General features: G+C 35.5%; 1 protein-coding gene across 2 annotated transcripts in view; it reads left to right on the top strand.

The window, feature by feature from the left end:
• Positions 1 to 21,683, top strand: part of LOC106876022 (dynein axonemal heavy chain 10) — a 183,667-nt gene that overhangs the window by 53,697 nt on the left and 108,287 nt on the right. For both annotated transcript variants that reach the window (XM_014924396.3, XM_052968399.2), the window contains exons 28-37: positions 20 to 246; positions 1,191 to 1,359; positions 3,609 to 3,709; positions 8,120 to 8,303; positions 11,571 to 11,705; positions 12,434 to 12,586; positions 15,259 to 15,447; positions 16,974 to 17,120; positions 19,119 to 19,310; positions 20,795 to 20,913. In XM_014924396.3, coding sequence (XP_014779882.2) covers positions 20 to 246; positions 1,191 to 1,359; positions 3,609 to 3,709; positions 8,120 to 8,303; positions 11,571 to 11,705; positions 12,434 to 12,586; positions 15,259 to 15,447; positions 16,974 to 17,120; positions 19,119 to 19,310; positions 20,795 to 20,913 — 1,616 coding nt within the window. The remainder of the gene's footprint in view (positions 1 to 19; positions 247 to 1,190; positions 1,360 to 3,608; positions 3,710 to 8,119; positions 8,304 to 11,570; positions 11,706 to 12,433; positions 12,587 to 15,258; positions 15,448 to 16,973; positions 17,121 to 19,118; positions 19,311 to 20,794; positions 20,914 to 21,683) is intronic.

The raw sequence follows: 21,683 nt of genomic DNA, 5'->3' as shown, positions 1-21,683 counted from the left end.
TTTTAATTTTGCTTTGAAGATGTTTGACAACATTGCTTCCCTTCGATTTGAAATTGGATCCAATGGTGAGACATTAGCTACAGCAATGATATCAAGTGAGAAGGAGATGATGAATTTCCATCACCATATTATGGCTGAGGGACGAGTTGAAGATTGGATGACCAATGTACTTAATGAAATGAGAACAACAAATCGTCTGATTACCAAAGAAGCAATATATTATTACTGTGCTAATAATAAAACACGGTAGGTTTCGGACACTTTGATTCATGTATTTTTGTTTTAGAAGATTCAGTTTTAGTTTCAGCAAATTTAGTATCAGTTTCTTGTTAATTCAGTATTCTTCTATTGAGCTGATCTCTTTGTTTTCTTACCTGTTTTGCTGCTGGGTATCATTAGTTGTTATAACATATATGTACAGGCATGGCTGTGTGGTTGAGATGCTTGCTTCCCAATCATATGGTTTTTTGATTCAGTCCCACTGAGAGGTACCTTGGGCAAGTGTCTTCTACTCTAGCCCTGGGCAGATCAAAGCCTTGTGAGTGGATTTGGTAGATGGAAAATGAAAGAAGTCATATATATGTATATATATATATATATATATATATATATATATATATATATGTATATGTATACACACACACACACACACACACATTCACACACACACACACACATATACATACATACATACATAATACATATAAACATGTGTATGTGTGTTCGTGGTGTGTGTACCATGGTGGTTGTAAATGAACATCATCATCATACAAATAAGGTTGTTTGTTTCCAGTCTTCTGTGAAAAACATTTTTAGCTACAGAAAAATATTACTTTGCTTGGAAACAGGTGAGAGCTGACAACAGGAAGGGTATCTGGCTATGGAAAATCTACCTCAACTAATTCCGTCTGACCCATGCAAGCATGGAAAAGTGGACATTAAATGATAATTATGAAATAAAGGCGACTGTATTATAATAAAGTGGTTAATTGTAAAGAACTGAACAATAATAGGTCCAGTCAACAATAAGTAACAGAGTTATTGAGTGGAAAACTAAAATATTTGAATTAAAGAGCTGTCAGCTGTAAAACAAATTATGGAGTGGCCAATTGTAGAGAAGTTAATCAATTGAATTTTAGAATAATTAGTATTAGATGGTGGAGTTCAAGAATGGTCTATTCTATTTTCAGAGTCCAGTGCATGTTTAACTGTTTGGGAATGGTGTGTCTTGCTTGTAACCAAGTTTGGTGGACATGGCAAGTGGAAGATGTTTACAATAAAATCAAGAAAGGTACAAAGACGGCTATGAAGGACTATGCTAAGAAACTGCATAGTCAAATTGATGACATCGTTGTGCAGGTATTATTTTCTTTTATATTCCTTCTTTGGTTTCCACTGTATGCTACCCTTTTGTATCTTACTGTAAGGATGGGTGATGGGTTATACAGGATGATATAAATCCTTAACCATTTTTAAAATTCTTAGTTATAGTCATTTCACTTTTTTTTATTAACTAATTCCCTTCAGAAATTTATGAATTTCTGAATTATAACCTCCTTTCTTATTTAGAAATCTGAGGTTTTGTGTTTGTGTACAAAGTAATTAGTTCTAGGATCCAGAGTTATTGACTTCTACTGTTGCCTCTTAATATTATATTTGTTTCTAAGGCAGTGAGCTGGCAGAATCGATAGCTCTTCAGGCAAATGCTTAGTGGCATTTCATCCATCTTTATGTTCTGAATTCAAATTCCGCAGAGGTTTACTTTGCCTTTCATCCTTTCAGTATCAATAAAATAAGTACCAGTTAAGCGCTGGGGTTGATGTAATCAACTTACTCCCTCCCTCAAAAGTGCTGGCCCTGTGCCAAAATTTAAAGCCAATATTATATTTGTTTCTGTGAAATTGCTTCCCATATGTTTTAAAATGAGATTGTAGATTGAATAGATGAAAAGCAAACTTCCATTTTATAATACTCACTTATACAACTATTAGCTGTATCTATCTCGTTTTTTATAACCCACAGTATTCGAGCCTAATATTCAGTAATCCTAATATTCATCTCTTATTCAGTGTCGTTTATTTCTTACAGTGATAAACAGTGTCTCAGCCCTTAGTATGTACTTACATTGTGGGGAATGAACAGATGAGTTATAAGTTTTTTTCAGTGACATAACACATAACACGGCAGACAAGATCTAAATTATTGGCTGTTTGGTTGGCCAGCTGATATCCTAGTGATTTGTTCATTTGTGACTCTCACATTTACATACAAACTAACTAGACAATAATGTTTCTAAGTTGCTCTATGGTTTGGAGGTGAAATATCTGGGAACTTAGAGTGCTGGGTTTTCTGATTTTCACAGCCAATGCACAAGGGCAATAAACACTGAAGATGTACAGAAAACAGATTCCATCACATGCCAAGGGGAAAACTAGAAGTAGTTGATAGCTTCTGTTACTTAGGTGACCAAGTCAGAAGTGGGGGTGGATGCTCTGAGAGTGTATACTAGAATAAGAATAGCCTAGGCAAATTGTAGTTGTGGCTGATGCCAGTGTCACCTGACCGGCACCCATGCCAGGCCACACAAAAGCACCATTTGAGCATGATCGATGCCAGTGTTGCCTGACTGGCTCCCGTGCCAGTGGCATGTAAAAAGCACCATTCAAGTGTGGTCAATGCCAGTGCCACTTGACTGGCCCCCATGCTGATGGCACATAAAAAGCACCCACTACACTTGGAGTGGTTGGCATTAGGAAGGGCATCCATCTGTTGAAACCTTGCCAGATCAGATTAGAGCCTGTTACAGCCTCCTGGCTTGCCAGTCCTCAGTCAAACCGTCCAACCCATGCCAGTATAGAAAGCAGATGTTAAACGATGATGATGATGATGATTTTAATATATCTTTAAACAACACATTACTTTGGTTGTCATAATCAATCCAGTGAGTAACATTAAATTACCCACTCTCCTGTTTGGAACTCATAATTGGGATATTGTAAGATCTTGAGGCTGTATGATAGATTCATTCAAGCTAATGAATGTGATTGTGATGAAAATAATTTTGATGATGATGATAATGAGGCAGAGAATAAAGAAGTGACTTGAGTGATAATTTTTCTATGTTTGCGCTAACCACTATTTGGTTATCGTGGAGAATATACTTGTAGCCTTAATCCATTGCTTGCCATTACCTGTCTCTTGAGTGCTTATAGTGAAGTGCACTCTCTTTCAAGCATTTCAGCCATGCTGTTGGTCTGCATGCATTGGGGCTCTGCATTCACACATACACATAAGCATACACACATACACATAAGCATACACACATACACATACCATAGACATGCATGTAATCTATACACACAGGCTGTACCAAAATGGCACACACAATGCAAGTCTCAAATTCGAATGAAATGCACGTATAGCCACACACTCATACCCATACATATATAGAAAAATTATACACACATACACATGCATGCATGCATTCACACACACACACACACACACACACATACACACACACATGCACAACCCAACTAAGTATAAAAGATCAGTGAATGATGTCTGCTTCTGACAAACTTATCAGTTATCCTTCTATATACTTTCAGATTCGCTCACCACTCAACAGAAATGACCGTGCAAAATTCAATACAATCCTCATCATTGATGTTCATGCCAGAGACATCATTGACAGCTTTGTTCGCGACAGGTTTGTATATACAAGACTACACATACAAGTCTTTGTTTTAAATTATTTACATATTGTTGAAATTTATAGAAATCGTTTTATCATGTCTCTGGAATACTGAAAATTGTAATGATGTCAATACTACTGAGGTCAGCTTTGCCTTACAACCTTTCAGGGCTGAAAAAAAAAAAACAAAGACAAGTCAGGTGAGATGCATTGGCAAAACTACAAGAATGCTGGATGTGATGCCTTGTGGTATTATTTATTCTGGTTCTTTACATTCTGAGTTCAAATCTTGCTGTGGCCTATTTGAATAATAGACTTAATCTGTTGACTGGTTTAATACCACTACTTGGTACCTCTGTTGTAAGCATTCAGTCTACATCTCCAGTTTAAGGATATCTTTATCTCTGCCTTCCCTTAGTTTTAGAGGTTCTGTTGAAGAGTTAAGGATACTGCCTCCCCCCCCCCCATAATTAAAAAGATAAAAAAATATCCAAATGTACTTATTTCCTTAATTTGTTGTCTCTCAGGAGGGTCACAACGCCATTAATGAATACATACCCTGGTTCAATTTTACTTCTTTATTATTTGTCAATTGGTTAGCTATTTAACCAACTAACTAATCAATTGTTTGATTAATCACTCAGTTAATCAATCAATCAGTTGTGTTTGTCAAAGTCCTTTCATCATTTGTGATCTCTTTAACCCTTTAGTGTTTAAACCGGCCATATCTGGTCCAGATATTTCTTCTGTTTTATGTTCAAACTGGCCTGATCTAACCTCTCACACCTACCCTACAATGCCATTCTAAAAATAGACAATAACAGCATCAAAATCTCAAAGTTATGAGACAATATATTATTAATTCAAAACAATATGAATAAATAAGCTTTACATTTGACCGAGTAATTTGAACATTAAAGGATTAAAGACATCTTAGACAGACCTGGAACTGACCTGAAATAGAGAGGACATGTCACTGAAGAGGTCATGGGTGGCAACAAAAGAACTTTGACAAATACAACTGATTGATTGATTAACCAAATGATTAATTAAACAACCAACTAGTTATTTGATTAAGTAGCTAACCAATTGGTGAAATAAAGAAGTAAAATTATGCGTATGCTTATTAATTATTGGCATCTCAAGATACAACAAAATCTCAAGATACAACAAAATCTCAAGATACAACAAAATTTGTTTTGACACAGAGTTCACATCAAGAACCTTGCAAACCAAATACAGTTATTTTCTTATGTTTCTGCTTTTATGAATCTCTTTTAGTCTCTACTTCTTTATCACTTTTCTCTCTATCTCTCTCTGTCCTTGATCCTCTCCTTCCTTTTTTCTCTACCTCACACTTTATTTCATATTTTTGTTGTTGTTTTATCTCCGAGTCTATGATCCTTACAACACCTAAAACCATTGCAGGCCTTCTAACACTTGAAAGATCAATACTGTTAGTATGCAAGCTTGAATCTATGTTGTTGAATGCAGAACAGATGTGAGTTGGGGTGGAAATGATAGAGGGTTGTCATTCTGGAGAGGAAAGATTGGGAAACGGTTATAATGCAGGGCTTAGTAGGGGAACACAGTAAATGTAATGCAAGGAAGTAAAACAGAGACAATGTGACTGGAATGAATTGTAGGTAACTTGTTCAGAGGAACAAAGGCTATTGTCATAGTAATTGTGTATCAACCTGTAGTGAATTTTGGCACAGCGTAGCAGGTTTATTTTTCATCATGCATATCTGATCAAAAGTGTAACTTTGTTCTGTTTCTTTATATGCTATTTTTAATGTTGTTTAATGTTGTTATATCTTTTTGTGGGGAGCATGTGTACAATTTTCCCCAGTCTTTAATTACAGTGCTTTTTAAAGGATCAAATAATTTAAATTTCCAGTTTATAAGTTCCATAAATATAGATCTGCTTACACATATATTTCTAGACTTCTAGACATGTTCATATAATCAATATTGGTTTCAGATTTTTGATACAAGGCCAGCAAGTTCAGGGGATGAGGTAAGTCAGTTGCATCGACCTCAATCCTCAACTTGTATTTATTTTATCAACCCCAAAAGGATGAAAGGCAAAGTTAATCTCAGCAGAATTTGAACTCAGAATGTAAAGATTGATGAAATGCCACTAAGCATTTTGTCCAGCATGCTAACAATTCTGCCAACTCACTACCTTATTTCATATTATTAATATTGATTTCAAATTTTGGCACAGGGCCAACGATTATGGGAGGGGAGCGTAAGTTGATTACATCGACCTCAACCGGTACTTCTTTTATCGATCCCAAAAGGATGAAAGGCAAAGTAGACCTCAGTGGAATTTGAACTCAGAAAGTGAAGATGGATGAAATGTTGCTAAGCATTTTGCCCAGTATACTTTCATGTTACCGGGGTTTTCTGAAAATCTGCCCATCCATTAGATCGCCCATGGACGTTTATTTGGATGGGCAGCTATTTGTGGTTAAAAATTGAAACAGAGTTATTGTTCTTGTTTGCATTCTGTTTCGATGTTCATTTGCTCTACGTCTGTAGATAAATTCAAAGGATTCTTATTCCCAATAATGGAGTCGAAAGAAAATATATCAAAACATATTCAACGATCATATACCATTAGTGAAAAATTGAGTGCTATTAAATGAGTGAAAGAACATTCTGGCAATTTATCTGCTGCGTCAAGAGACTTAGGTATTGATAGAAAACGATTGAGCAAATGGTGCTAAAAAAAAACTGAGTAAATCAATATGTCAGACAAGAGGAGGTGCAGATCAATTGGTGGAGGTAGAGGACGAGCACACAGAGATCTAGAGATTGAACTCTTACAGTAGATTGTTGTTCAGCGTGCAAACAATATAATTGTAAATTATCGCTGTTTACGGAAATATACTTTTGAATTGGTAAAAAGGTTTGGAATTGAAATGAACAGCTTTAGATGCTCTGATAAATGGATTTTCAATTTCATGAAATGGAATAAAATGACTGTGAGAAAGATTACACATGTTGGTCAAGCAGACAATAAAACACTTGGAGAAAAGGCACAAATCGCCAGTGACTATCTAGATAGCATTCCAGTATTAACAGCAGATAAGGATGCTGATCAGATTTATAATATGAATGAAACACCTGTATATGTTGACATGTTGAGTTCAACAACCATAGACTTTGTTGGCAATAAAAATGTAGATGCTAGCCACTGTGGTGCTACCAAAGCACGTTTTATTGTTGTGTTGTGTGTTAATGCCACAGGAAAGGTGTTTAAAACAATGATTATCCTTAAAGGATTGAAAAACGTACCTAAAATCAAGGTCCCAAAGAATATTTACTTAAGTCTCCAACAGGGGATAAATCACATATGAACTCATGCAGCTGTGGGCTGACAAAGCATTTGGGCAGAGAACAGCACAACTATTCCATGCTCAAAATTCAGTGCTATTCATGGATGAATGCTCAGTGCACAAAAAAACAGAGCTCTTAGAAGTGTTCAAATGCAAGAATACAATTCTTAAACTTATACCTCCTAAAACAACATCTTACTTGCAGCCGTTAGATGTATCAATTATTGGTCCAGTCAAGAAAGCCCTTCATGCTGAATGGGAGAATTGGTTTCCAAATGGCAAAAAAGAGTGTACAAATAAAGGATATCACAAAAAACCTTATTAAGTGATAGTGAACTTTGTGATCCAAGCTGTTGCCACTTTAAATAAAGAAACTATAAAGCGTGCTTTTGAATGTTGTGGAATTGGACAGACTGTAGAACACAGCCTCTTAAAACTCATGCTTACAGGATGTTTTGTCTGGCCTTGAGGTAAAAGCACCAGATGCGCCTAAGGACAAAATTGAAGAAGATGAGATACAAGTAAGTGAAGTTAGCTCTAATGTGAATTATGGCTAAGCAACAAATGAAGAAATTTGTGACATTTAACTTGAAACTTTTCAGTTATTATCCTACCATAAATGCCCAAGGACATTATTTGTTTATATGGGGCTTCTATTCATGTTTTCAATAGTTTAATTTTCAATATTTCCTAATAGATCCATTACTAACTTCAGAATATTTTTTGATATGCTACTTCTTTTAAGGCTGTTTCAGTTTCTTTATGTCTATATGTCTGATAACTGAAGCGATAGAAGTTCAATGGAATTATATAAAATAAATATGGTTTTTGAGAATATCTTTGTTTTTCCTAGGTGAAATATTTTACTTCCATATTACCACCCATGTGCACTTATTATAGGTGGGTGGTTATTTAAACCAAAAAATAGTTTTGTAAAATAGAATTTTCTGTTTAACAGCCCTGGGCAGATTTTCGGAAAACCCTGGTACTAATATTAATAATTTGTTCTGTGTAGTGGGTAATTTAAACTTGTAACAAAAGGATATTTTAACATGATTTTTTTTTCTGTTTTTATTAGTATTATTGATGCTCGAGAATTTGAATGGGAGAGTCAGCTAAGATTCTATTGGGTACGGGAACCTGATGAGCTCGTTGTCCGACAATGCACTGGTGATTTTGGTTATGGTTATGAATATATGGGCCTTAATGGACGTTTGGTTATCACTCCATTAACTGACAGGATCTATCTTACTCTAACACAGGTGCGTTTTTCTATTTCTTATACTTTTCCTCCTCCTCCTCCTTCTGCTACTTCTCTTTCTGCTGCTCCCCCTCTTCTTTTCTCACCCCATTTCATTTGCCTCTCTTGTTTTTTTCTGTTTGTTCCTCTTTCTCTCTCTGCAAATTAAAGTTTTATACGAATACAAGTTTGTTGCAAATCAGGGAAACAGGTACCAATATCAACACATTTTTGGTCCTAAGAAAGACAAGTATATATTCTCTCCCCACCATTTCCAATAAATAAGCCACACTCAAACCATAAAGTAAAAGAGTTATTAAGAAAAAAACTGGATTTTAATATTTTCACGATTGTAGTTCATTCCCAGTTGAACCAATGCATAACATTGATTATGCTTCTCTTCATCTGTAATGTTTTTCTTCTAAACTCCAAATGAAACAATTCAAAGAATTCTTCATTGCAAGGGCTGCCACTGTGTAGAATTCTAGACTGGCTTCACAAAACATTCAATCCAAAAAATGAATAGCAAACCTGAAAGTTCCAGACTTAATCTTTTTGTTTTTTGCTGTTGATTTATAAAATGGGATTGAATAGAAGCTACTGGACCATTATCTGGTGAAGTAGAATATGCTCAAGTCGCTCATATCATTGATTACGTGTGAGTCATTCTAAATGACTGGTATAGCAGTATCATTATCATCTACTACAAGAAGAAAGGAGATACTCTAGAAAAGACAGCTATAAAGATATTGAATGATTGGATTTACTAAGGAAAGTAACTGGATGGTTTATAGCACAACTTATTAAAAAGAAAATTGTCATAGTTCCTGGTGTATAAGAAACACTATTGCTTAAGATGCAGCCCCAAGTTACAACTATATATTGTGGAAAAAAGAAATATAGTATGTTTCATTGTATACTTATTGAAAGATCTTTTAAAGTGGTTTTGTAGGGGAAAATGTACAATTTTGTGCATTAAATACAATCATTAGATAGTATACTGAAATAAAGTATGAAACCATAAATTTATCACAAATAAACTACATTATATGAGTACCATATTTTAACTTCATTTTCTTTCAGATCAACTGTATAGTTGTCTATATTTTGGTCAAGAGAATTGCCATACAGGATGCAAAACTTGTATTTTTTGCTCTGATGTTTTGTTACCATGATCAGCCACCAGGATGGCACCCCACTGCTTTGGTTTTGTTATCATCCACTTGTTGTAAATAGCTGATAGGTGGATGAAAATCTAATATTCTTTTCATTGTTCTAGGAGAATTTTTATTTAGACAATTAAAAGAATGTTTCTCAAAGGTAATTCAGTCATTAAATAATGTAAAACATATCAGGTGTTGGTTATGAATGCAAAGGTAGGAGGTATAATGAGATGATGTGACCTCCTTAACATAATTGATGGTGTACTGCAAGCAATTTTTCATCAATTTGTGCTAACAGCCTGTAATATTTTGGTTTGTTTTCAATATTTTATTATTACATAACAATTACTGTGTCTAGTGAACTTAAGTGAAGATATGTGACTTAGTGGTTAGGGTATTCAGCTCATGATCATAAGGTCGTGAGTTCAATTCCCAGCAATGCGTTGTGTCCATGAGCAAGACACTTTATTTCACATTGCTCCAGTCCACTCAGCTGACAAAAATGAGTAGTACATGTATTTCAAAGGGCCAGCCTTGTCACACTGTGTCATGCTGAATCTTTCTGAGAACTATGTTATGGGTACACGTGTCTGTGGAGTGCTCAGCCAATGGTACGTTAATTTCACGAGCAAGCTGTTCTGTTGATCATAACCAACGGAGTGCTCCTCCTTGTGAACTTATGATTATCTGGCTTCCAGCCTATGACACTCAGTCTTTCATCTGTAATATGACATTAGAAGTAGGGGAGTTTTTTTAAGATACATTTTAAAATTGAAAAAGTGAATCTTATATGCTAGCAAATATGGTACCTTACATGAGATACAGTTCAGTTTAATGCCAGGATGGGTATCACTGGTGCTTTTTTACCTAATGAGACAATTTCAGGAATTCTTAGTGAAGAGTAAATTAATATACCTAGCATTCATTGACTTGTAGTAAATGAATGCTTGGTTTAGGACTTGTAATCAATGTATGCTCTGTAGTCTTGTGGTACTTAAAAACAAACTAGGCATAATTGAATGGTAAGTTGAAAATGACAGTAAATTGAAAGTTAGTAATAAATCCAATGAGTAATTTAGTATGCAGATAGGAGTCCATCAGGGTCAGCTCTTAATTCCCTTTTGTTTATTACAAATCTACATGTTACAATAGAAGAGTTTTTTTCTGGCAGTCCATGGAAAAATCTCTAAGCCAATGAGTTTGTTCCCACAATGGAATCTGATGAAGAATAAGTAATGAAATTCCAAATGTAGAAGCAAAGTCTAGAATTGAGAAGTCTTAAAGTAAATCTAGGAATATTTTAGCTAGCAAGAAAGACAGGTCTCTACAGCTATCTGGAAACTGACAATGCTTGCTGTGCAGAAAATGAGTAGGAAGGAATATCATATGATGTGGCCAAAGTAAATTATGGGTGCACATGAAAAGCAGTGAGATCACAAGTATATGAGTAGGAGCATATACATTTGCATAGGAGTAACTAGTAATATAGGTAACCATGAAATTGATAGCTTCTCTTACCAAGGTGACTAAACAGTTGAGGGAGGTACTCTGAAAGCATAGTAGCCAAATTAAGAAAGAGCTGACAAAGCTTAAAGAGAAATTTATGTGTACTGGTAATGAAAGGGTTCTCTCAACAAACAAAGGATAGAGTGTATACTGCTTGTATATGAGCTTGTATATGAAGTAAAACATGAGCATTGAGTGTCTGAAGGCTTGAAAAAAATGAAGTAGGCATGCTTCACTGAATATGATATGTTTGCATGTATGAGTGATGGAGCACAAACCACTGACAAAAAATAAGTATAAGAGGAATCAATGTAATGTGTTAGAGAGAGACTGATATGGACATAGGTTGCATATGAAGACCAACAATTGTGTAATGAAGACAAAGACTGATAAAGACATGGGAAGAAATGGTGAAGGCTGATCTCAGGAGGCTGATTCTCACAAAGGAGCTGACAAAGAACCACAACATGTGGCAAGATGCTGTGTTGAAGAAGACAAGTGCAATCCATGCAAGTATGGAAAAATAAACATTATGATGATGATGATGATGATTAGAAATATGTACAATTGAAAAAATTTCATATTCGAGAACATTTCTTTAAGCTAATTTTATATTTCAGGCTTTATCAATGCAATTGGGAGGAGCTCCTGCTGGCCCTGCAGGAACTGGTAAAACAGAAACAACCAAAGACCTTGCCAAAGCACTGGGTCTTCTCTGTGTGGTAACCAACTGTGGTGAAGGGATGGACTTTAAGGTTAATTTCTTATAACTTATTTAATCATTTTCTTTTTTATCTCCAGTTTGTTGGCAAGATTTGAATGTGGATCTTTAAAGACTGAACTATGTAAATGACTATATTGTGTGTATGAGTGTGTACATGCGTGTATGTGTGTGTGTGCGTGTGTGTGTTTTTCTCAACTTTACCAAACTACTGGAATAACACTGGGTTAGGTGTGGTACCTGCACCTACCTCTGAATGATTACTCACAAAAGAGGAATCCTCATGATCCATTTGACTAAGAATTTACCTTTAACTGTCAATGAACTTGTCTCTCAGTGAGATGCAAATTCATTGTTAGAGATAAATTTGCCTTTTATCTCTGTGGAGATAATGCTCTGTGTAGATATTATGTGGAGCCATGCTCACAGCCCTTGTAGTTCCTCCTATGATTAAGAAAAGTGTTAGCCTGATAAGCTTGCTATGTTTGCTTCTTAGTTTAAATTTCTGCAGGTTGTTTAAAGGTTGAAATGTTGTCAGAAAGAGTTTCAGTTTTTGGGGTAAGGTTTAAGCAAAGTGAATCTGTGTGCGAGATACAGTACAGGTAATGAAAGGAGACAAAATTAGAGGGTTGTGAGAAAATTTGTATATAGGAGTTGGGTACACTCTGGGGAGTCATCTCTAGTTAAGCATTGGCCTACATTGAAAAATTAACCACTTTATGTAAGAAAATCTTTTTCTCTGTATTCTTATTTTCTTTTCAGGCTGTTGGCAAAATCTTGTCCGGACTTGCCCAATCTGGAGCTTGGGGTTGCTTTGATGAATTTAACCGAATTGAAGCATCTGTGCTCTCTGTTATTTCAACCCAAATGAAAACCATTCAGAATGCCCTGATCCTAAAGCTGAAGAAATTCCATGTAAAAATATCATCTTTGTCAATATTCTCATTTATTGCTTTGTACAGAGACCAGTGAAACTCTTTTTCTCTACATTGTTAAAGGGAGACTGACACCATACATGTCTTACATTGGCACCAGGACTCAGGCTTTTATGGGAGGAGAAATGAGATTAAGTGACATTTATACCTTTCTTAAAGGCAATAGTGGCACAAAGGGAAATAGTTATCATCAGGAATTGAAACTAGGCCTTGCATCAATCAACAAGAGAGCCTTATATGTTTACTCTGCTTCTTAGTAATAGTTGCCTAATCTCCCCTAAATTACACCTATCACCATCTTGAAAAAGAAAGAACACCTTAGATAATGAAGTCCTAAATGTTTGAAGAAACAAAGATAGTATGTTTTTTTTACTGAATGCCTTTAAACATATGTTTGTTGAATCAGGACTGACCTAGGGCTAATCAACAAACAGGCCATGCACTTCACTGGATTAGAGCTTAGCTCTAATCCAGTGAATAATGTGTAGCATAATAAAAATTGTGGCAGTTGTAAATGTGATTATCATTGTTAGCATTGGTGTTGGCATTGGCAGTATGTTGTCATAAATGGTGGTGGATTGACAGAATCTATAAGAACATGCCTTGCAGTATTTATTCTGGCACTTTACATTCTTGGTTCAAATCTTGCTGAAGTCAGCTAAGACTTTCATGCCTCTGGGGCTGATAAAGCACCAGGCAAGTACAGGGGTTGATTTAATTGATTAGCTCCCTCCGCTTATGATTGGTAGCTTTGTGCCTGAATAAGAAACCATTATTATTATTAGCATTAAACAATGAGTTGGCATGAGAGGCAGAAAGCTTAGCAACATTTTGTTTGTTTTTACATTCTGAGTTTAAATTCTGCTGAGGTCAACTTTGCCTTTCATCTTTTTGAGGTTGATGAAATAAGTACCAGTTAAACACTGGGGCTAATGTAATCAACCAGCCCTCTTCCCCACACTTGATAAATGATAGTGAGAGGTCAATTGTTTGTTGCAACCTAAATTTTTACCAAAATACATCATACTTTCTTTAGCTCTCAGTTTTTGCTGAAAGCCTTAAACTGTTTCTTATTTCTTTATTGCCCACAAGGGGCTAAACATAGAGGGGACAAACAAGGACAGACAAAGGGATTAAGTCGATTACATCGACCCCAGTGCAGAACTGGTACTTAATTTATCGACCCCGAAAGGATGAAAGGCAAAGTTGACCTCGGCGAAATTTGAACTCAGAATGTAATGGCAGACGAAAAGCCGCTTAGCATTTCGCCTGGCGCTAACATTTCTGCCACCATTGATACTTCAACATGATAGGAGCAACAGCAGCAAGAAAGTATCTAGCAGCCAGCAACTATCTGACAAGTACTATGATAACCAGCTACTTCACTGCTGTTATAGCACACACTCATGTAAATTGCTAACCATTTTAATTCAAGCATTCGTACATACTATCAAACTTATTTACACCTGAATCAGTAAAGGTTCAAGAAAAAGTTGATTGATGGAATTCTGGTTTAAGTAGCCAATGTAACCCCTAATAACTTTTTATTTATTTTTTTGAACTGTCAGAAAACTTTTGCAAATTCATGTTCTACACAGTGGAGTTCATACAATTATATATAAAAAAAAAAAATTTGTGTGATTTAAGGGTGATTTAGCTAATATTTTCAGCACATCTTACGACTACCAGATACCTTCCTTGTTTCTTTGTCACTCTGACATGTATTGATGTCTTTCAATATATTTCTTCCCATAAACACATTTAATGGAATGATGATGCACCCAAAAGTGGTCCAATACTGGGAATTAAGCCAAAAATTTGGACTTCTTTTTACTTGTTTCAGTCATTTGACTGTGGCCATGCTGGAGCGCTATCTTGAAAGGTTTTAGTCAAACAAGTCAACCCCAGGATTTATTTTTTTGAAGCCTAGTACTTATTTTATCAGTCTCTTTTGCCAAACTGCTAAGTTACAGGGATGAAAAACACACCAGCACTGGTTGTTAAACAGTGATGGGGGTACAAACTCAGACACAAAGACACACACACACATAGATATATACATATATATATGTGTGTGTGTGTGTTTATATATATATATATGTATATATACGATGGGCGTCTTTCAGTTACTGTCTACCAAATCCACTCACAAGGCTTTGGTCAGCCTGAGGCTATAGTAGAAGACACTTGCCCAAGGTACCATGCAGTGGGACTGAACCCAGAACCATGCAGTCGGGAAGCAAGCTTCTTACCACACAGCCATATCTACACCTGTCCATATTTTAAATTCTGATTTTAAAAAAGAAATTTAAAAAGAGTGGAAATTTTAGGATTTATAATGGTGGTGGTGGTGTGTTTAAAAAATTAGAAAAAATTTTTTCCCCCCCAGATAATTGTATGAATTCTTGTGTAGAACACAAATTTGCAAAAATTTTCTGAAAATTCCAAAAAATAAAAATGTTACGAGGGGTTATATGGAATCTTAAAACAGAATTCTGCTGGTTAATTTTCTTATCTCAAAATATATGTTTGAAATATTTGCATATTTGATATGACAAAAACTTGAATAGGCTCCAGTACACAATGGCACTTTACAGTAATTGGGTTGTACAAAGTAAAGATATTGCATTGCAATTTTTTCTTTCTTTTCAGTTTGAAGGACAAGAAATTAGCCTTGATCCCAGAGTTGGCATTTTCATCACTATGAACCCTGGATATGCTGGACGTACTGAACTTCCTGAATCAGTGAAGGCATTATTTCGTCCTGTTGTTGTTATTGTTCCTGATCTGCAGCAAATATGTGAGATTATGCTTTTCTCTGAAGGATTTCTAATGGCTAAGGTAAGTATACCAGAAATTGGTTATATTGAATTGACTGAGTATCAGTGTGAATTGCTGCTGCTGGTTGTTGTTGGATTATTGCTACCAATGTGGAGGCGCAATGGCCCAGTGGTTAGGGCAGCGGACTCGCGGTCATAGGATCACGGTTTCGATTCCCAGACCGGGCGATGTGAGTGTTTATTGAGCGAAAACACCTAAAGCTCCACGAGGCTCCGGCAGGGGATGGTGGCGAACCCTGCTGTACTCTTTCACCACAACTTTCTCTCACTCTTTCTGTTGTACCTGTAATTCAAAGGGTCAGCCTTGTCACACTGTGTCACGCTGAATATCCCCAAGAACTACGTTAAGGGTACATGTGTCTGTGGAGTGCTCAGCCACATGCACGTTAATTTCACGAGCAGGCTGTTCCGTTGATCGGATCAACTGGAACCCTTGACGTTGTAAGCGACGGAGTGCCAACAACAACAACAACAACATTGCTACCAATGCATTTACTTTGATTCTTTAGACATGGGGCAGAAATCAGTGATGCCCTTTGCATGTAGTGATACCACCTGCAATGGAATTAATTTACATATAAATTATTTTAGAAAAAGTCATATCAATGAAGGGCCACCATTTCACTGATTTTAATTTACAGCAAATCCTTGGAACTCAAGAGCTTGCTGTCCTAGGTTAGTATGATAAAAGTCATGCCAGTTGTGGTCCTTTACCTGTTCATTTTTTTGTTGTTGTTAATACTGTTTAGCACCTGGTCAGCCTTGATCAAGTAGAGATATGATGATATTTTAGTAGCGATTGTCTTGTTTTTTTTTTATTTTGTCTTTGTTTCAGTTATAGTATATCTGGTGAACTTTATTATCTAAAATATTCTTCTTTTCCTTAAAAATGGTGGAGGGTATTATGAGTGTGCCTACCAGATTGAGCAACTGTGTAGAGATTCTCTCATTGATTCATCTTTATTTTTGTGTTTTTCTGACATGACTTTTGTAATATGCCCTTCTTTTCTAAGATGGCAGAGTGTGAGTTGAAGGATTTTTGAGTTCTATTTCTAGTAAGTTAAATGGCTCCATCTTCTCAACTTAGGTTGATTTCAAGAGGTTGGCTTCACTAACGAAAGCAAATACATATATAATGAACAGACCAAAAAGAAGCCATATGGTGTTAGAATAGTCAAACAACTGTTTAGAAATGGTCCAATCATAAAAATCAACATAGTGATAGAGGATTTGCACCTGTTTCATCATCATCATCATCATCATTTAACGTCCGCTTTCCATGCTAGCATGGGTTGGACGATTTGACTGAGGACTGATGAACCGGATGACTCCACCAGGCTCCAATCTGATTTGGCAGAGTTTCTACAGCTGGATGCCCTTCTTAATGCCAACCACTCCAAGAGTGTAGTGGGTGTTATTTTATTTACCTTGTGAGGTAGTCTGTGAATGGGTTGACTTAAAAGTTAGCAGCTTTATGGTGATATTTTACTGTGATTACATAAAACCCGTTACTTTATTACTTTTCAGATATTGGCTAAGAAAATGACAGTCCTGTATAAACTGGCCAAAGAACAGCTCTCTAAGCAGTATCATTATGATTTTGGGTTGAGAGCTCTAAAATCGGTTTTAGTCATGGCTGGTGAGCTGAAACGACAGTCTTCTGATCTTCCTGAAGTAAGTTACTTTCATAATTTTGTCAGAACTGACATTAGTTCTAAAAATTATATAAGCCATTTTATTGTACCTGACATAAATTAATGTTCTGGAAGACTAATACAAGATTGAAAATATGATACATTTAAATACGTTTAACTAACTGTGAATGCAGAAATGAAGAACATATGATAAAAAATCAAAAACGAGTAACAAGTGTATTTAGTATACATGTGAATACAAGTGTTTATTGAATACAAAGTCACTTACACAATAATACAATGAGTAGATAGCTTCATTGATCAAACAATAGAATAGATTCCCATGCAAATGAACTTGATAATAATTAATAGTAACCATATTATAATGGCTGGTGACTTACATGGATATGTTGAGTAATGCTTAGCAGCTATTTCAGTGTGTATGAAGGCTATTGATATGGTATGAGGAATAAGGTAAAATGAAGGCTCTTGGAGTTCTGTGGTGCAAATGTAAACTATTTGCAATACTAGATAGAAGAAACAAGCCATTATCTGATTGCCTTTCAATCAGGTGAATATGTAAGCCAGAGAGACTTCCTACTTACCAGGAACTGGGATAGACTACTGTTTGTGACTAGTAGCTTCTTGCCAAAGAAGAATGTATATTATATATTACTGAGCTATACTGGTGATCAGCAACATCAGAATAAGAACTACACAGGCACAAAATAATCCAGAAAAAAGAAGTTCTAGAAACTAAGAGATCTCTTGGTCAGGCAACGGTTCAAAGAAAGATAGAGACCTATAATATATAAGACACCTGGAAGTTTCTATGCAACGACTTGCTGTGAGCTACAGATCAGATCTCTCAGTGGAAAAATTCCAGACTGGCTGAAGGTAGTATTATAGTGGAATGGCACAGTAGCTAGATCTATAAAGGTTAAAAGACAAGCATAGAAAAATTAGAAGAAAAGGGAGAGAAAAGAACAATATGAGGTAACTTGAAGAGAAGTTAGACACATCATGATATATGTAGAGTGAAGAGAAGCATATTGTAAGAGGTTTGCCAATATTCAGTGAAGAGAGTCTCAGAGTTTTGAGGTATTTCAGATTGGAAAATAGTGTTTCAGTGGGAATCAAGATGTTGCTTGAGAAAGGTTTGTATGTAATGGTAGTGGTGCACTTGTTGTCACTGGCAGTGAGAAGAATAGGCATGGAAATATAACCATGAAAGATGACTGCTTGGGGAGAATGTTTAGGAAATAGAAAGGTGCTTCAAGTTAACCCAACCAAGGGATCAACTATAGAAACTGACAGCTATATAGTGGACAGTATTAATGATATTGAGACAGTGCAAATTGCTGGATCTTCAGGAAGAGTTGATGAGACGCTGAAAATATCTGACTAAATAGGATGCATATTCATTACTTGCATAGTCATTCAAGTAATATAGGGAGCGTCATTCCTAATTATTGGTATAACCTCAATGTCATCATAAAAGCACAGAGGAGTTGTTCTAGAAAGAACAACTGCAGTGACATTAAGCTAATGAATTAATTTACAAAAAAGAGTTATAGCGCAACTAATTTGTCATTTACAAGCTCATGCAGGAGTACTTACTTCATCTGTCACCCAGACAAAAGTAGAGACTAGCATATGATAAATAAGAAGCAGTGCCTGTTCTTATTTGCATATCAGCACATTTGTTAGCAACATATTAACTGAAGTACTGAGACAGCCTGTCTGTAGATAAAACATAAATTTACATGTGTATCTATGTCTCTGTCTGTCTATCTCTCTGCCTACCTGCCTGCCTGTCTGCCTGCCTGCCTGCCTGTCTGTCTGTCTGTCTTTGTTAGTTTGTCTGTCTCCCTCCACCTCTCTCTCTCGCTCTCTCTCACCAAAATTATATAATGTTAAACTGAAAATATAAATAAAATTTATTTAAAATATGATTCTGTAGTGTTTCCTGTTTATTAAAGTTATTTGTTGTGATTTATGTGAAACTTTTATGATGTCTCATTGTTTCTTCTTCCAGGATGTTGTTCTGATGAGAGCCCTCAGAGATATGAATTTGCCAAAATTTGTTTTTGAAGATGTTCCTCTTTTCTTGGGTTTGATTTTTGACTTGTTCCCAAGTTTGGACTGTCCTCGTGTTGGCTATCCTGATTTCAACAGTGCAGTTGAAGCTGTTCTTTCAGAGAAGAATTATATTATTATACCCCAGCAGGTGAAGAGCATCCTCACATTACAGAAGCATTGCATTGATGAAAATCTAGTAGTTATTAGAAATGTTGTAATGCAAAGTGTATTTTCTCATCTCAATAATACTAAAACTCTAGAGATGTTTGTGTGCACCCAAAATATCTCAGAAATAATACATCTTATCTTAATTTCTTTTGCATATTTATTTTCATACTTACCTTTGGCAGTGCAGTACAAATTTTTGTGATATTTGGATCTCTATTTAAACAATTAGACACAATTTTTGTTTGTTATTTCTTTGACAGAAAAAAACATGGCTTCCATGACATCAACACACATACAGAATACATGCACATATAATGAATGTCATGATGTGTCAATCAACACAAACCCATGTCTGCTGTCTATGACATATACACACACATAGTCTTTGTGCTCTCTAAGAAAAAAAAAACGTCAACTTTTTGACGTACACAATATTTTAATAATTTAGAAATATTTTTAACTGAATGTGATTTCATCATCTGGAGTTTGTTAATTTCCATGAAAATTTTTATTTATTTATTTTTGTTTTAAAGTGAAAGATGTATGTACATGTATATGAAATGAACATGTGTGTGTGAAAGAGAGAGAGAAAAAGAGAGAAAGAGAGAGAGTGAGTGAAGGGATGTGTTGTCATGTATGTGTACATACATCAATACATATGCTTACATCTTTTTTGTATATACGTGTGCATGTGTATGTGAGAGAGAGAGTGAGTGGTTGAACGTGTGTGTTCTCATGTATGTGTAAGTGGCTCTCTCTCTCTCTCACACGCACGTCCGTTTCATATACATGTTCATACATTGAAAATATGATATTGCACTAAAATTCAAATTAATCCCATTATAGTGTTACTGTATTTTCCAGCATACAAGTCACATAGTCTATAGTGCAAATGTAGTGTAAGCATTCACATGTCATCACTATCTCTCCAAATCCTGTTACATTTCACACGGAATTTTTGATCTGAAAAATTTAACTTGTATGTTGGAAAATATTGTATGTATTATATGAGCTATTCATTAACCTATTCATGACTAGTTTTTTTTTAATGAAATACTTTACATATGAACTTAGAACATATCTTAAAAAGTATTTTTATGTAAAGTTATGAGTAACAATTTTAATTTAAATATGAACAACTTAAAATTGGAAGTTTATATCATAGTGTTAGAAATAGTTTCAGCTGGATTGAAAAATTTTGATTTAATTAACAAAAATTTTAAGACAAATACATTATTGTAGTAGAATCTGGTTTTGAAATCATAGAAAAGTGATGAAAGAGTGACCTGCAGTTGTTGAATCATATACTAAAACTACTAACAAATGCCTAAAACTGAAATACTGCTTCGAATGTGAATCATTATTTTTGCAAAGTTTGATAAAGTTGAAATATGTAGATGTTTGCACTGGAGAGAAATTTAGCGATATCACTATTTTACTATATTTTTATACTTGTCTTTAAAGGTTGATAAAGTTGTTCAGCTTTATGAAACTATGATGACTCGGCATACCACAATGGTTGTAGGCCCAACTGGTGGTGGAAAATCTGTTGTTATCAAAGCATTGGTTAATGCACAAACAAGGTTGGTTTATTCTATTATTTTGACAGAAATATTGGAGGGTAAAAGGGAAAAGGAGATGGTTGAGATTGGAGAGTGTTGATGTGGGAACTTTACCGTAGCTATTTTTTTCATTTAAAGAACAAATAATCAATTCATTAACTATAAGAAATAAACCAATGAGACAGTCGAAAAAGGTTACTGCTTGTGTGTGCAACATATGTGCATACACATCTATATCTTGAACCATTTTAATTTTCATGTTTTCTGATTCTAACAGAAAATTTGGAAATCATGTCTATTTTGGTGGTTGACATCGATGTGAAGATTAAGGAAGTTGTTTACATATCAATAAGTCTTTCATCTTTAGTTAATTTTACAATGTCATCCCATCAAGTTCTTCTTGGGAATTCATCTCATAATCATCAACATCATCATTATCATTTAACATTCACTCTCCATGGGTTGGATGGTTTGACGTGGAGCTGCCCAGACTCCAGCTCTCTGTTGTGGCATGGTTTCTATGACTGGACGCCCTTCTAAATGCCATCTACTTAGCAGAGTGTGCTGGGTGCTTTTTATGTGCATGGGTACATTTATGCAGCAATGGCATGGGTACATTAATGCAGCACTGGTACAAATGCTTTTTAAGTGGCACTGGCACTTGAAAGGACAAACCTGTATGTGTGGAAGGCAGTGATTTTTCTCAGCTTCACTTGTCTTATAAAGTACAGCAAATTGCTACATCTCCTAGTCCCTTGTTATTTCTTCAGTGAGGCCCGGTGTCCAAAGAT

This window comes from Octopus bimaculoides, chromosome 1 (assembly GCF_046866305.1).
Source record: "Octopus bimaculoides isolate indiv1 chromosome 1, ASM4686630v1, whole genome shotgun sequence".
Classification (NCBI taxonomy): domain Eukaryota; kingdom Metazoa; phylum Mollusca; class Cephalopoda; order Octopoda; family Octopodidae; genus Octopus; species Octopus bimaculoides.
Note: the sequence above shows the minus strand (reverse complement) of the source record. Positions and strands in the feature narration are given on the sequence as shown.